We start from the raw sequence: 17,828 nt of genomic DNA on the forward strand, positions 1-17,828 counted from the left end.
TTCGGGCGCACAATGGCCGACCCACGCACGCTCCCCTCGGCACCCAATGGCGCACAGGTCATGTGGGAGACAAAAGGGGAAAGACAATGAGCGAGGGGTAAGGTCACAAGGGTACACATCAATAAGGCAATGCAAGGCGAAATGCGTACGGAGGGCGAAGTGAGAAAGCTCGTCCCTACCGTACGTCACCCCCCCTGTCACCTACCCTACCCTTGCCCTTACCCCATATGTACAAAAATCTACACATTTACAAATTCGTCACTACTGTCACGTCTTCCCCATATGGGAAGGACTTCCCCTATACCAAATTCGTCTCCACAATCCCTCTACTTCAAAATTTGCCATCACCAAATTCATCATCAATCCTCATAAGGAGGCAGAGATGGAACATCAAAGCACAATGTCACACCCACGTCATGATGCGTCTCACAATCCAAACATTTGCATCATAAAAAATAATCAAAACATGGCATGGTGTGGAGTACCTGTCACCTCAGGTGAGTGGATGCAGATGGTGCGAGGAGATCCTTCATCCTAACTATTTTCTAAATGACATTAACACACTTTACACTACCCGGGGTCTCTCCCTGCCAATCCATTGGCCAACTTACACTATGGGTTCTAATAACCAATTCCCATTGCCCAAACTGTGGTGCCTCCTCAATTTGGGGTCTCACTCCCCCGATTCAACTCCCGGTGCCCTTGCACAATTTCTGGGCTGGGGCGTGTAGCTCTCCCAGCAGGTCTACCCACCTGCACACCTCCACCACTGTAGTTGCCACCCGAGCTTACCTGCTCCTTACCCTAACCTAACTACCTGGGGAAGGCCCTCTGGCGCTCTCCCCACTCGGTGCCCTCTCTGGCACTGGGCTACCCGGGTCCGTCCTCCGGATCCTCGGGCCCCATCCACAACGCTACCGGCTCCCAGAGCCCACTTGCGGCCTCACCTGGCCGACATCCTCACAGTGGTGGAGTGCCCAACCAACTACACACACTAACAGGCTACACGCCCAGCCATTTCCACAACACTAATGCACCCATCCACAATACCATTCTGCAACCGCACCACAAATGCCAATATCCAACCACAATTTACCTATACCCTCTACCTAACACTTACACTACCCGCCCCGGGTATCCGTGATGGGGGTCCACTCTTCCCCCATTCACACCTTCGCACCATCCACTCCACTCCACAATTTCCACCATTCTCACTCCACGACCATCCATTCCACTACTCCAGATATTCCACACTACCATTTATTCCACACAGCCACATACACCTGTTGTTGCACACCTGTGCCCTCACACCTGGTGCCACCTGCACCCTCCTTTCTTCCTGGACCATTTGGTCAACACAACACACAATCACCACTACTCCCTCATACACTGCTCCACACACCTGTTCAGTTGCACACCTGTGCAATCACACCTGTTCAATTACACCTGTTCAATCCTCACACACCCGGCATCATCTCAGCTAACTACTCCCCTCTGAAACTTGCGCTTCCCAGTCGTCCCTTTAAACTATTGCGCTCCCACGTCATTATAATCCACACTAATCTACCTGCGTCCCCCCTACAGGTATCAGTCACTAACTAACCTTAACGTTACCTAATGTCATCTTCTAGGGCCCTAACAATATAACCTAACCCACCCGGGCTAGTTTTCACTGCCATACACCCCATAAACTATTGCGCATTTGCCCCACTCTGTGAGGGATGGTGGATTTGCCATCCCACCACATCGGGGGTCTCTCACTATCAATTTGGCACACCTAAACCCAACCAATCAAAAATTCTGCCAATCAGCGTACCAATCATCAAATTTCGCCTTTTTCTAATTTCGGGGCCAAACCACTATCATCACCCGTCTACTTATTACATCCTCTCGGTGCGCCAATTCACGTCTACAGCCCGGCTTCGTACAGCCGAGCAATGAACGCGGCTTCTTTTGTGCCTGCGGCTGGATGCGTCCCGCATTCGGGGCAGGGGCGGGGGCTTACCCGGGCCGAGATCCCACGCACCACCTCGGCGTGGAGCCATCCAATGTCCCGATCTCGACCTGCCGGCACGTCTCAACAAAACGTGGTCGCCATAACGACCCTTCCTATCCAGCTGCCCGCTCCGCCTAGTGGAGCCCGGCCGCGGCCGTTCCAAGCGAGGCACAGCGTGGATCGCGTACGGCGGTTCTTTCGAAACCGCCGTGGTTCGGATCCCCGCTGATCCTCGCGGCACGCGAAGCTGCCCGACGCGCACCGAGGGCCTGATTCGGCTATAAGTCGTTCTAACCTCGAGCCTGGTTACCGTCGACGCTTCACCTGGACGCTTACATGCATACGCTACCCCTTTCTTGCTCATACATGCAGCTGTTCCCATTCTCCTCGTACCTTTCCTTACACACTTCGGTACACTCATTCCGCTCGCCGACTTGGTCACACACCCGACCACCGAACACTTTGGCACACATTCGTTGGTCGCACACCTCACCAACACACCTCTTCGCGCCCCCTCCTCGGTCACTTCCTCCGTGACAATCACAGGTGTGCTCTCATTCGCACAACCAACCACGTGCCTCACTACCAACTCAAATGTGCCTTCCCACACACGCTCTACCATTCCAGGTGTGCATCCTTCCATTCCAGGTGTACATCCTCGCTCACCTGTCACAACCAACTCACGCTCCGTTTCACTCTCACTACTCTCACCTCCATTCTTGACAGCGCACTCACCCTTACTCTCGACAGCATGCGCTTTCCCCATGCACCCGTCCGTTACACACCTCTCTCGCGCACACTTTTTCGTTACTTCCTCCGTAACACTCACCACACCGCGCTTCCATGTACCCCCTCGCACACGCGCTTCGACCAACTCACTCTTGACGGCACACTCACTCCTCGGCGTGCACTTTTTCCTCACACACCCCATGGTCGGACATTCTCGCACACCTCTTTTTTCGCACACCTGACCTGTCACACACTTCACCAACGGCCTTTCACGAACACCTGGATCCAAAGCAACCCCCAAGCCGACTGAAGCTTTCCTCACATCATATACATTGCCACTCACCTCCGTACTTCGTCGTCGCACCTCCTCTGCCACCTGCAAACTTTTTATTTGGTTAGTGAGCACGTCATCATGATTTGAACACAGACCTTGTACATATTCCATTACCTCCTCCTGGATTTCTCTCTTAGTTTCTGTCCGTCCCTTCTTAATTTCACTCACCTCTTCTTCCACTTCCTCTAGTTTTTGTTTAACCTCTTTTATTTCTCGGTGCGTCTCCTCAAGTTCGTCCTCTAGGGCTACCGTGACCGTCTCTATGTGCATCCTCACCTGCCGGTCCTTTGTCTCCATTATCTCTGTCACCTCGTCCACCCTCATTGTCAGTTCCTCACGTACCATCTGACATTGCCTCTGTGTCGCTATCAAGTCATTTTTAATTTCTTTTTGTGTCGCCTTTAACCCTCCGAGTACTGCAGTGTTCCTTTGAACCTGCTCCACTAACTTCGTTTGTCCCTCCGTCAGCTGTTCCACCTCCTCCGTCAGATCTTCTATTCCCCCTTGTAACTTAGCCGTATTATTTCTCACCTCTTTCTCCATACGCTTCTCACCTCGCTTTACCTCCTCGCGTAGCCCCGAAACCTCCTCACCCACACCTCGTCGTATCTCCTCTTTCATCTCCCCCATCTCTTTTGTAGATGCCACCCTCATCTGTCCCAATTCATCCCTCTGAGCATCCAGTTTACTTTCTAACCCGATTTGCACCTCCTCTATCTGGTTTCCCATTCGTTTGATTTCCCTGGCAGATTGTTCCCCTATTTCCCGCAATTTGTCCTCCATCCTATTTTCTAGCCCCATTAACCCATTTTTCATCCCCTCTATCTGATTCTCCTGGGCAGCCATTCTATTTTCCACCCCCGTTAACCCATGTCTCACCTCTTTTATCCCGTTGTCTAACCCCTCAAAATTATTGTCTAACTTCCCAAATTTCTTGTCTAACTCCTCAAAATTATTGTCTAACTTCCCAAATTTCTTGTCTAATCCCTCACCGGTACCCCTCGCTTCGTCCCTCATTGCCCCCATTTGGCCCCCCATACTATCCATTTTTGCATTCAGTTGGGTCAAGAATAATCTGAGGTCAAACCCGGTTTGCCCAGCGTCCCCAGCCGCCACCGCGGGCTCGCCCTCCGCGGCGCCGCTATTTTGGGACTCTTCAACCACGTGCGCGAGCGCGCCATTTTGTGCGTCTGATACTCCCTCAACCGCCTCCTCATTGCTCCCCTCCATTTGATCCTGGGTTACTCCTAACCCCTCTATCTCTCCCACCGGCATCCCGTCGCCTTGACCAGCCATGGCGCGATTTCAAAATTCGGGTTTTGCTTTAAACAAAACAAATTTCGGCAGCTCGTAATTTTGACCAAATTTTTTTTTCTATTCGTTTTAAAAATTTGGTTCGGGCCTCGAATCCCACTCCCAGACACAAATTGTTACAGATCGCGGTTTAGATGTTATGATGACCGAGCGGTGGTGTATTTAACCGCGACCTAACAGGATCCCTGACTCACCCGATTCACCCAGGACTTTGGCCGGATCGCACCGCAGCTGCTCAATGAGGGGAAAAGACGAAAACGACGCAATGTAAAGAGGAAAACGAAGGCCAAGAAAGGTTTGGAAATACGACTGAATTTATTGACTATTTACACACAAGCAAAAAGAAAGCAGTCACGTTTATTTACAAGCACATAAGACGCAGGTGACACAGGGAAAATGATTAGCTTACCTACAGTCTTAATTAACCCAGGACAGAACAAACAAAAGACACTGACTCACGCGGGGAATTGCAGGATGTGGATGGCTGGAGGTGAACGCTGGGTGGAGCCAACGCGGAGCTTGGCGGAGCTTTGGTGGGGGTGAACGCTTGGTGGAGCCAACGCGGAGCTTGGTGGAGCTTTGGTGGAGGTGAACGCTTGGTGGAGCCAACGCGGAGCTTGGGGGATTGGTGTGACGGGTTCTCTCTCCTTCCTTAGTCCCACCCAGTCCAACAACTTCCTCTCTTGCTTAGTCCCACCCAGTTCAACAACTTCCTCTCTTGCTTCAGGACTCTTTCTCTCTCTTTCTTGGTCCCTCACTCTTTACCACCGACTCCTCACCGCAACCAACGCAACCACTTGACCACCACCTCTACTGACTGACTCTTCACCACTCTGCACTTGACGACCGACTCCCAACCAACTCAGACCAACTCAAAGTGCATCTCCGACCAACTCCTTGTGACCACTTCCGTTTGCGCCTTTTATAGCGCCTCCAGCGATTACGCCGCCGGCGTTTTGGACACGCCCATCGGGGTGCTCACCTCGGCCCTGGTTGGTCGCGCGACCCTCGGGCTCCGCCCTGGATGACGACGGGTGGGCGCGCCCCTCCTCCCCTCTGACGAGGTGGAGACACGCCTTTCTTCTCCGACTCAAAGCACATGGTCAATGGCGGTTATTGGAGGGGAGGTGATTGGGAATCGAGGGCTCAGCAGTGACGAGAGGGGATGTAATATGGAAATGGAGGTTTTGGGGATGGGAAGGAAAGGGAGATTTTGGGGATGGGAAGGAAAGGGGATCTATTCTCTTTCACTGGTGCAATGGAGTATTTCAATTAATGGAAGACACAGCCTTACACTAATACACATAATAAGGATATAACTGTCAAAAAAGATATATCGTGTCCTGCATGTATGTTTTATGGACTAACTACGGGAACGCCCTTTTGACCTTTATACAACCACAAACGGAGGGAGGAGGGGTGATATTTTACAACAACCTTTTACAACAACATTTTACCACAACAATAAAATAAAAAAACATTCTCATATCCACAACAATATATATATAGATATATATATAGATCTATCTATCTATCTATCTATATATATATATATACATATATATATATATATATATATATATATATATATATATATATATATATATATATATATATATATATATATATATATATATACATTTTTTTTTTTTTTTTTTTTTTATTATATTTTTTTTTTTATTATTATATATATATATATATATATATATATATATATATATCTGTGCAGTGTCTGTCCTGTGTTGTGTTGTGTTGTCACTGAACTACTTTCTCAAACTATTGTGAAATCGTACCAAACTTCTGGTATGCACATATCTCTCCCGTCGGTATGTCCAAAGGGTATTTGTTTTGAAAAAATATCCTATTTTTATTTATTTATTTGTTGGAATTTTTTTTCAACTTCAATTGTTTATAAAATGTGATATCACGTATATTACAAATACATTTGTGCAAAATAATTGTTTGAATTATGTTTGGTTTAAACAATGACAAAACGGTAAACCATGACAAAACGGCAACTCGGGTGCAGTCATTTATCTATATATCTACACATCTGGGCAGTGTCTGTGTTGTCACTTAACGACTCCCTCAAACATTTGTTTCCGTGGTTGTGAAGTGTTTTTAATAACGTTGTGGTGGTTTTGAATCACGTGGTGGTGAGGTATTTTGAATTATGTGGTGGTGAGGTGTTTTGAATTACGTGGTGGTGAGGTATTTTGAATTACGTGGTGGAGAGGTGTTTTGAATTACGTGGTGGTGAGGTGTTTTGAATTACGTGGTGGTGAGGTGTTTTGAATTACGTGGTGGTGAGGTGTTTTGAATTACGTGGTGGTGAGGTGTTTTGAATTACGTGGTGGTGAGGTGTTTTGAATTACGTGGTGGTGAGGTATTTATAATTACGTGGTGGTGAGGTGTTTTTAATGATGTGGTGGTGAGGTGTTTTGAATTAGTTGGTGGTGAGGTGTTTTGAATTACGTGGTGGTGAGGTGTTTTTAAATGACGTGGTGGTGAGGAGTATTTAATTTCGTGGCTGTGAGGTGTTTTTATTACGTGTTTTATGGCTGTGGGGTGTTTTCAATTTCGTGGTGGTGAGGTGTTTTTAATTTTGTGGTGGTGAGGTGTTTTTATTACGTGTTTTATGGCTGTGAGGTGTTTTAAATTACTTGGTGGTGAGGTGTTTTTAATTTCGTGGTGGTGAGGTGTAATCGTCCCAAACTTCCAGTCTGCACCTACCCCTCCCCTATTTGTGTGCTGAGGGGTTCTTTCTTGAAAAAAAAAAAACATTCAACCTAAATTGCCTATAAAAATGTAATATCACAAACACAACAAATACATTTGTGCAAAATAATTGTTTGTATTATGATTGGTGTAAATCATGACAACACAGCAACTCAGGTACAGTCATTATCCTCAGCTAAAATAAGCCCGTTCCTCAGTAACGACGCGTGGTGAGGCGAGCACAGTGAGCCGAGAGAAGCTGGTATATTATATGTGCTCGTCTCCAGACACTAAATGTTCTTGTATTTATTTTCAAGTGAGAAAAGGAAGTTTAACAAACCAAAGCACTTGGATTCACTCCATTCAAAGGCAAATCTGTTTGAACTTGCCAAGTGTACTTCCAAACTTAATGTGGGTTTCAAGGTTGAAACAGAAGGCTTCCTCGTGCTTAGCCATTGAGTCCATGGGGATTTCTTGAGTCCATGGGGATTTCTGAATGGCCACGTGTCCATATGTCATTGATTTAATTATTTATGACTATGTTCTTAACTCTTATTGAATGTGTTGAACGTCATGGGGCTTCACAACCATGGTTCAAGAGCAGGAAATGAGAAACAGTTTAGGGGAATTTTAAAGTGTGACCAAAGCCCAAGCATTTGCGAAGCAAATTGTGGGCACCTTAACGCCAATAAATAAATAGGTAAAGAAAAATGAATGAAAGGGATACAAAAGGGATACAAGCTCCTAAAGGGATACAAGCACCCTCTGCTGGCATTCGACTAGATAACTAGAGTGATTAACGCAGAGTATCCCCAGAGGGTATGGGGAGGAAAAGCGTTTTGACACACCAGAGTCATTATTTAAACGGTCAACAGGTGCACAACTCCCGTGCCCTGATTAACAAATGCGCTTCAAATTAACATGCACGGAAATGGCCACAATCCATCCTCCTGCGGTGTCGTCAATCTACATGGCTTCAAGTTCAACATAGATGTGAGACGTAACAATCCAATCTCAATAGACCATGGCTATTTGCTTACAAGGCTATCATGGGATGTTTGCAAATTTGCACAATTATGGACTGTGCTGCTGAATCCTTGGTGTTGGCTTAGCGGTTAGGGTGCCGGCTTGGGATCCTAAGGATCCTGGGTTTGAATCCCGGTCGATCGCTGAATTAACGCCAGGGGGGTTGACTCAGCCTGTCATCCTTCCGAGGTCGGCAAATTGAGTACCAGCTTGCTGGGATGAAAGTTCACGGTGTGTACCCCGATTTAGAATAGGTACACCGTATCCCTGCGCATCGTAAGAGCGTGACCAAGGGTTGGCGTCAGGAAGGGCATCCGGCCATAAAAACATTTGCCTCAAACATGGAACCATGATTGTCATGGGGCCCGCAAGGCTAACCTCTGCTCTAGCGGGGAAAATGGCCTTAAAACGATCATTCATTCATTCATTCATTCATTCATTCATGGACTGTGCTGCTGAGGTTTTCAGCAAATCATTCGTTGGACACTTCATCGTTGGAGGAAGCCTCGGGGTGCAACGGCGGTGATAATTGAGTCCAGGAAAAGTGTAAATGAAGCAAGTCCAATTGCTCAACTTACCATGGGGATTTGGAATTTGACAACGGTATTGGCCCAAAAGGCCAACCATTGAAAAATATACCGTGGAATATTTAACGAACAGAACAGCCGGCTTAACCCGACCTCAATCGAATAGTGTATCGAGAAGAGGTGAAAGTCTCCGAAGACTCGAACTGCCGGCCCAGACAGTTGGCAGGTGAGCAGGTAACCAATTAATTAGCCTGCCAGTCTATATGGGCATATAAAGTACTACGCGGGTGTCATTTTAAAGAATGTAAATTTTCACAATCCAACGTACTTATAACAAATTAAAGTTATTGCAAAATTGGTGGAAGTCAAATATTTCATATGTATTGTAATCTGGCCTTATGATTTGCGAAACAAGAAATGATTACTTTTTCCAAGGAGACTCCAAGTCGCATGAAGACGAATCGATACAAGATATTACAAGATGCTGATGTCCACATCCCTGGCCATGATTGGAATGAAGGGAAGAAAGTGAGCGTGGTGGAACTCATCTTGACGGAGGTTGGAACATGTTGGAGATTCGATGATGAAAAGAATACACACACAAGGCATTGCAACGAAAACACGATCATCGCCTGCGATTCGTAAAGTGCGCAAAAGCCGCACTCACCTGCCCACATGATCAGAACAATGAAGATGATGATCAGGTCACCTGCCATCATTCTGGGCACAATTCGTTCGCTGCCACGAGCGCGAATATCACCTGCACAATGGCACGAGAAAACAACAACAACAACAACAACAACACACTTAAATAGATCAGTGGAAGGTACATTATGTGTTTTGTGTGGGTCACCTGACTGAGACCCATGCTGAGAGAGAACACATCCATTCATTAGTTTATTTGACGATGGAAGACAAATATCTGCGGAACAATTCATTTTTTCATCAGATACGTGAATTGAATGTTTTTATGGAGTATATACCCAGGGTGCAGATAGACTCTCAAACCAATAACAGGGAGATGGTGATGAAGGGGCGGATGGTGGTTCCTGTGCAGCCTGTGGATGCTGCTTGCATCGTTTTCCAGGGGCACGGCTGTGCCACTGATGCAATGCCTCTATAAGTCAGCTGGTACTCATTTTGTCGACCTTGGAAGGATGACAAGCTGAGTCCACCTACCTGGTGTAAATTCAACAGCATGACAGGGGCTCGAACTCAGGACCCTAATATATCTCAAGACTTCTACCTTAACCGTTAAGCCAACACCAGGCTGATAAAGGGGCTTTCTACCTATTATAGGTACACAAAACTGGGGTTTTTTTCATCATCTCATTGACATCATCTGGTTCATGTAGTTCTGTGAAGTCGTGTCTGACGTCTGGTGACATTCATGATCAGATTTCTTTAAAAATCCCCATACTGCACTGCTTCCCGAAGCCCTGGCAGAGACAGCTTGGTTGCATCCTTTACCCCATCCATCCATGTCATACAAAGTCTGCCTCTTCTTCCTCCCTCAGCCATACCCAGCATGGTTGATTTCTTCAAATTTTTGTCTTCTGCACATATGTATCCAAAGTATGACAGTTTGTGTTTTAGCATCAGCACTTCTCATGTACTAATTTATTCAAGCATTGATTTGATTCTTCTTCATGCAGTCCATGGAATTAATATTTGTCTCCAAAACCACATTTCAAAACTGTCAATGTTCTTCCTTTCATTCTTTTTCCCTGTCCATGACTCACATCCATACATTACAACTGGAGACACCAGAGCATACATACATCAGCCTCCTCTTGGTTTGTTTTGTCACATCTTTGTCGTTCCGGATCTTTGTCATTCCTGAAATTGCTGGTCTCCCAAATGGTAACAGTCTATTAATTTCTCATCCCCATTCTCCACTCACTTAAATCTTAGAGCACAGGAAGATGAAACTTTCCACTATTTCCACATGATCATCTCCCAATCTGAACACGTTGATCTTCTCAGTTAACAAGATTTCAGTGCTGTTGAGGTTTAAATAAAGACCAACTTTTTCACTTTCCTACTTCACTCCACTTTTTACTCCACTTCACTTCACTTCACTTTTTGGACTGTATTTTGTCATCCCGACATTGCCTTTAAAATTTAGCATAACTTTTTTAATTCACTTGTATGTAATGAAGCACACAGCCATGCAATTTCCAAATTTCCAATTACTCCTCTCCTGCCTTGCTCCCCCAGCTCTCTCTGGGCTTTGTCCCCCAAATATTCCTACAGATCGCACAAGATCTGCCAGCAACCCTCTTCTGGTGAAACTGCCAAAATCTAGGCTCTCTGCTCACCTTCACTCTTTCATTCCCCTTTTCTCCCGCCTCTGGAACAAACTCCCCCACTCTCTTCAACCCCACTCCACCCTCCAGGTCTTTAAAACAGCTGTTCACCACCATCTCTTATCTTCCCACATCCAAAACCTTGATCTTTTCTACCCCCGCTAATTCACCCCAGATACACTTTTTCGAAATTCCAACTTCTTTCCTGGAAGTCCTTGCAGTGTCCATATGTTTTATACATCTCCCACCTCCCCCCAAGCCCTCTCCCTCCCACAGTTCTCTCGATGTCCCTGCTCTCAAATGTTGTGTTTGTGTCCTTCCCCCTCTCTCCCCATCTTTTCTACCGTTCCCCTTATTTTGTGTTTTATGTGTCGGTTTGACTTTTTGTGTGATTAATGTTAGCTCTTTCACGAGCCTCGATCTTGTATACAAAAAAAAATCACTCTCTGCAGCATTTTCATCAAGTCCTCTTTACTTTCTGCCAACGGAGTGGTATCGTCAGCATACCTTAGATTATTGATACGTCTACCTCCAATCCTGACTCCAGCCTCGATGTCATCCAAGTTTGATTTCCTCCATGATGTATTCATGATTCAGATTAAACAAAGTACCAGAGTACTTGCGCTACAGGCAATGTTGTTCTTAGGTACACAAAACAACGTGGAATTTGGAAACGTGGAAAAACACAAAACAATGATCAACGTGTTCTTCTGACGTATACCTTTATCTGGGCGGTGTATAGGCAACTGAAAGCTGCTTCAATCACTCCCGAAAATAAATAAATAACAATAACCCGAGTTACATGCATGAAACAAAAACATAACTACTGCATATAATTCAAAACACCTCACTGCACTGGAAAACGTGGGGACAGGGAAACTGTACATACTGTATAGGGTGGGACTTGTAATACCCTGTCTCACCTGGAGGTGGCGCTACACGATACGCATTTACATAGAGAATTGTGTCGCCCTCCCTCAGCCCCTCACAAGATCACTGACAAAGATAAAAACACCCCGATACATTAATTGGGGTCATGAAGATCATATGTACAAAGTCTGGATTTTATCGGGCCAGAACTGTACGAGGAGTATCACAACAAACAAACAAACACTGGTCCGTGAATTATAGTAAGGATAAGGGGAAATAATGAACCCCTGTCTAACCCCTTTTCCAATCCATAATCTGTTCTTACTGTAGCTTCTTGTTTCCTGTACAGCTACCTTATCAGGCTCAACAGGATAATAAAAACTGCTGGTAAAATTATTGGGTGAGATCTTCCTTCCAACGACAGCCTGTACTGAGTCGAGTCGAAACAAGACAAAAATGACCACAGTGTGGTCACCAGCTGCGACGTGTAGAATCATGAGGATATCCGTTGCAATATGCGCTACCAAATTCGACCAGTCAGTAGATTATACGCATGGACTGGCGTCTTTTTGTCTTTCAGTTCTGGTCTTGTCCTTTGTTTTGTGACGCAACATGCTTCATCAACTGATTACATATAATGTATCGACGTGAATGTATTTCTGTTAATGTTCATGTTAATTCATTAATGTTATTTATTAATGTTAATTCTGGGTGGCAGTGGGATAATTTGAAACGGGCTTGGTCGGTAGGGGAAGTCCGAGTGTATGCGCATGCGCTATTCAATAATTACACCTAATTTGTGTCAAGTTCTGTGAAACGAGATTGACATGAAAACATTCATGTTGTCTTTGTTGCTAAATTTATTCTGGTTTCTTCAAACAAATCGCGATTTTAGTCCGCCATGTTCTTACCTCATACCGACGCACGTCCGAGTGTATGCGCATGCGCTATTCAAAAAGGCACCCCAACAACAAGAACAACGCGGTCCTCTCATAGAGCTGCTCGTCGCAGCTAAAAAGAGCGAAAGCTATCATCCGAGATGAGTTTCACCCAGCGCATGACATTTTTGAACTTCTCCGCTCGAGTAAACGTTATCGTTCCATCAAGACCAAATTTAATCGCTTCCACGACACCTTTTATCCAACTACAATCCTCACCCTCAATGAATCAGCCGAATTTTTTGTATGAATATCTAAATAATGTATATGTATATTTTAACCCATGCCCCTCATTTCAACACTAAAATATTGTTTTCGGGCTTTCTACTCTCATCACAATGACTATTTCTTATTCAATGTCATTTCTAAGCAAACTGTCAAAGTCTTCTCACTGTATGTGCATCGCATCATGTATATGACAATAAACTCATTATTATCACTCATTATTACCATTTCTCTCAACATAATCCACATCAATTAATGATCAACACATCAATTATAGATCAACAAATCAATTATAGATCAACAAATCAATTTTTGATCAACACATCAACTCATGATGAGCACATCAATTCATGATTAACACATCAATTCATGATTAACACATCAATTCATGATTAAAACATCAATTCAGTTGAACACTTCAACTCATCATCAATTATAGATCAACACATCAATTTTAGATCGACACATCAATTTATAGATCCACACCAATTCATGATCAACACCAATTAATGATCAACACATACATTCATGACCAACACATACATTCATAACCAACACATACATTCATGATCAACACTTACATTCATGACCAACACATACATTCATGATCAACACATAAATTCATGACCAACACATACATTCATGATCAACACATACATTCATGATCAACACATCAATTCATGATCATCACATCAATTCATGATCATCACATCAATTCATGAACAGCACATCAATAAAGCATCAGTCACATTTGCTCTACAGCTAGGATACGGCGGCCGTACCCCCCCTAAATTGACAGAAACGTGCGGCGGCCGCAGAGTTTCTGAGGTGGCCTCAGGGTGGCCCTAGGGCGTATGGCTATCTTTTACAGGCCGTAGGGGTCGCCGTGGAATTATAGCGCGGAGTTATAACTTTTTTCATTTCTTGGGTGGCCGTAGCAATTTCACAAGCCGTAGCCATGACAACTGTAAGTGCTGTTATACATATGAAAAAGAACTGGTATATATACCCACTCGTTACCGTCCGTCTGGCCGCACGTTCGCCTTAGGGCCCCCCTGCGGTCGCCTTGCGGGCACCTTGAGGCTACCTTGCGTCTGCCTTGAAAATTATATGGCCGCTGCAGGGACGCCCTAAGGTCACCGTGCGACATCAAATCAAAGACCGTACGGCACCCCCACGTTTTCGGTCTCCACAATTTCTAAATACCCCGTGCGGCTACCCGAAAAATAAAAACATATGTGACTGCTACATTGTGTGGCCGTGGAAATACTGCGGCCGCCCTATAATTGCTAGTGGCCGTAGATTTTTTAGACCCTAAGGCCGCCGAGCCAAATGTGACTGAAGCATAAATGATCAACACATACATTCATGACCAACACATACATTCATGACCAACACATACATTCATGATCAACACATCAATTCATGATCAGCACATCAATTAATGATCAACACATACATTCATGACCAACACATACATTCATGACGAACACATACATTCATGACCAACACATACATTCATGACCAACACATACATTCATGATCAACACATACATTCATGACCAACACATACATTCATGACCAACACATACATTCATGACCAACACATACATTCATGATCAGCACATACATTCATGATCAGCACATACATTCATGATCAACACATCAATTCATGATCAACACATACATTCATGATCAGCACATCAATTCATGATCAACACATACATTCATGATCAGCACATCAATTCATGATCAACACATCGATTAATGATCAGCACATAAATTCATGATCAACACATACATTCATGATCAACACAAAAATTCATGATCATCACATCAATTAACGACCAACACATAAATTCATGATCAACACATCAATTCATGATCAACACATACATTCATGATCAGCACATACATTCATGATCAACACATACATTCATGATCAACACATACAATCATGATCAGCACATCATTTCATGATCAACACATACATTCATGATCAAAACATAAATTCATGATCATCACATTAATTCATGATCATCACATCAATTAATGATCAACATATACATTCATGATCAACACATACATTCATGACCAACACATACATTCATGATCATCACATTAATTCATGATCAACACATACATTCATGATCATCACATACATGCATGATCATCACATACATTCATGATCAACACATCAATTCATGATCAACACATACATTCATGATAATCATATCAATTAATGATCATCACATAAATTAATGATCAACACATACATTCATGACCAACACATCAATTAATGATCAACACATACATTCATGATCAACACATACATTCATGATCAACACATACATTCATGATCATCACATTAATTCATGACCAACACATACATTCATGATCATCACATTAATTCATGATCATCACATACATTCATGATCAACACATACATTCATGATCATCACATTAATTCATGACCAACACATACATTCATGATCAACACATACATTCATGACCAACGCATAAATTCATGATCATCACATACATTCATGATCACCACATCAATTCATGATCATCACATACATTCATGATCACCACATCAATTCATGATCATCACATCAATTCATGATCAACACATACATTCATGATCAACACATACATTCATGATCAACACATACATTCATGACCAACACATACACTCATGATCAACACGTACATTCATGACCAACACATAAATTCATGATCATCACATACATTCATGATCAACACATACATTCATGAACATCACATTAATTCATGACAAACACATACATTCATGATCAACACATACATTCATGATCAACACATACATTCATGATCATCACATCAATTCATGACCAACACATACATTCATGATCATCACATACATTCATGATCAACACATACATTCATGACCAACACACATTCATGATCAACACATACATTCATGATCAACACATACATTCATGATCAACACATACATTCATGATCAACACATACATTCATGATCAACACATCAATTCATGACCAACACATACATGCATGACCAACACATACATTCATGACCAACACATACATTCATGATCAACACATACATTCATGATCAACACATCAATTCATGATCAACACATCAATTATAGATCAACAAATCAATTATAGATCAACAAATCAAATCAATTTATAGATCAACACATCAATTTATAGATCAACACATCAATTTATAGATCAACACATCAATTATAGTCCAAACACGTCAATTAATGATTGCCCCCTCCCCCTCCACAATTTCCCCTTCCCACATCCCAGCACCTCCTCCTTATCCCAGACAACTCCCTCCTCTTCAATCTCCCTTTACCTCTTCATTTATTACCTCCGCCACCAAAGGAGGATGGAGTTTATGTTTTCACCCCTGTCTGTTTGTTTTTTGTTTGTTTGTGAACAAAATATCTCAATAAGTTGTGGACGGATTCGGACGAAATTTGGCAGAGATGCAGCGTATGTTACAAGGACGAAATGATTAGATTTTGGTGAAGATCCGGATTCGGATCCGGCTTCTAGAATTTTTCGGTGATTCTTCACCATTGGGAGATGGGGCCAAAAACGATACATAGCAGGATATCTCAAAAAGTTGTGGACGGATTCGGACGAAACTTGGTGGACCGGTTGGGTGTCTGTCAAGGACAAATAGATTCGATTTTGGTGAAGAACTGAATATGGATTCCGATATGAGAATTATTTAATTTTTGACGAAATTTTGATTATTAACCATTGAGGGATATAGCTAACCAGGCGGAGGTATGCTCTCTACTGAGTGCCGTTCTAGTTCTTACTTTTTCTCAGTTTAACCTGCTCATCCCTCATGCATGTACGTAATATGTAGACGGATATAAAGGACTGAAATGCAATCACCTGCGATTTCAGGAAGATAACTAATTGCGACATTTAATATCCACGAGCAAAGCAAAGCAAAACAAAAGGAGAGCAGCTCGAGATTATTTACCCATATGATTTATAGTTTACAAACTCAGCAGTGTGTAGATCGAACAGATTTAAGTTGAAAACTCCGGTGAACAGCAAATATAAAGTGTTCCCTTAAAGGGTGTGTAGGGTACGGGGTGGGGGTCAATAAAGTCCCTTAAAGGGTGTGTAGGGTACGGGGTGGGGGTCAATAAAGTGGGCAAATGAAAAGGTTGAAAAAACAAACTTTTGACATGTTGAATTGAAAAGAGATTTGTGTTGAATGTCCTCGAGGAACAGTATTGGGAGCTGCCAATGAACGTCTTGGAAAATATTTTAATCAGAGTGGAATGATCAAATAAATTGGTTTGAAACAGCAACTTGCCAATATTTACTTGGAAGTTATATTTTCTATAGGCCATATTTACAATTGCAGCGGAATCATTTTAGATTCTTGGAATATAATAATTTTGCAAACAATGCTTATAAACACAACACAACACAACACACACACACACAGCCGGACACACACACACACACACACACACACACACACACACACACACACACACACACACACACAGCCAGACACACACACACACAGCCATGCACACACACAGCCATGCACACACACACAGCCGGACACACACACACACACACAGCCGGACACACACACACACAGCCGGACACACACACAGCCGGACACACACACACACAGCCGGACACACACACAGCCATGCACACGCACACACACACACACACACACAGCCGCACACACACACTCACACAGCCATGCACATACACACACACACACACACACCTCATTTTTTCATTTCTGTTCCTCACAATTCTATCTCTCTCTTTTATACA

General features: G+C 43.6%; 1 protein-coding gene across 1 annotated transcript in view; it reads right to left on the reverse strand.

Annotated features, from left to right (window-relative positions):
- LOC137439819 (fibronectin type III domain-containing protein 4-like) overlaps positions 1-17,828 on the reverse strand; it is a 103,092-nt gene that overhangs the window by 15,506 nt on the left and 69,758 nt on the right. Inside the window, exon 5 of the mRNA XM_078768319.1 lies at positions 9,312-9,404. Within this exon, the coding sequence (XP_078624445.1) occupies positions 9,312-9,404 (93 nt within the window). The remainder of the gene's footprint in view (positions 1-9,311; positions 9,405-17,828) is intronic.

This window comes from Myxine glutinosa, chromosome 14, assembly GCF_964187855.1.
Source record: "Myxine glutinosa chromosome 14, kmMyxGlut1.1, whole genome shotgun sequence".
In the NCBI taxonomy this organism is placed as follows: Eukaryota; Metazoa; Chordata; class Myxini; order Myxiniformes; family Myxinidae; genus Myxine; species Myxine glutinosa.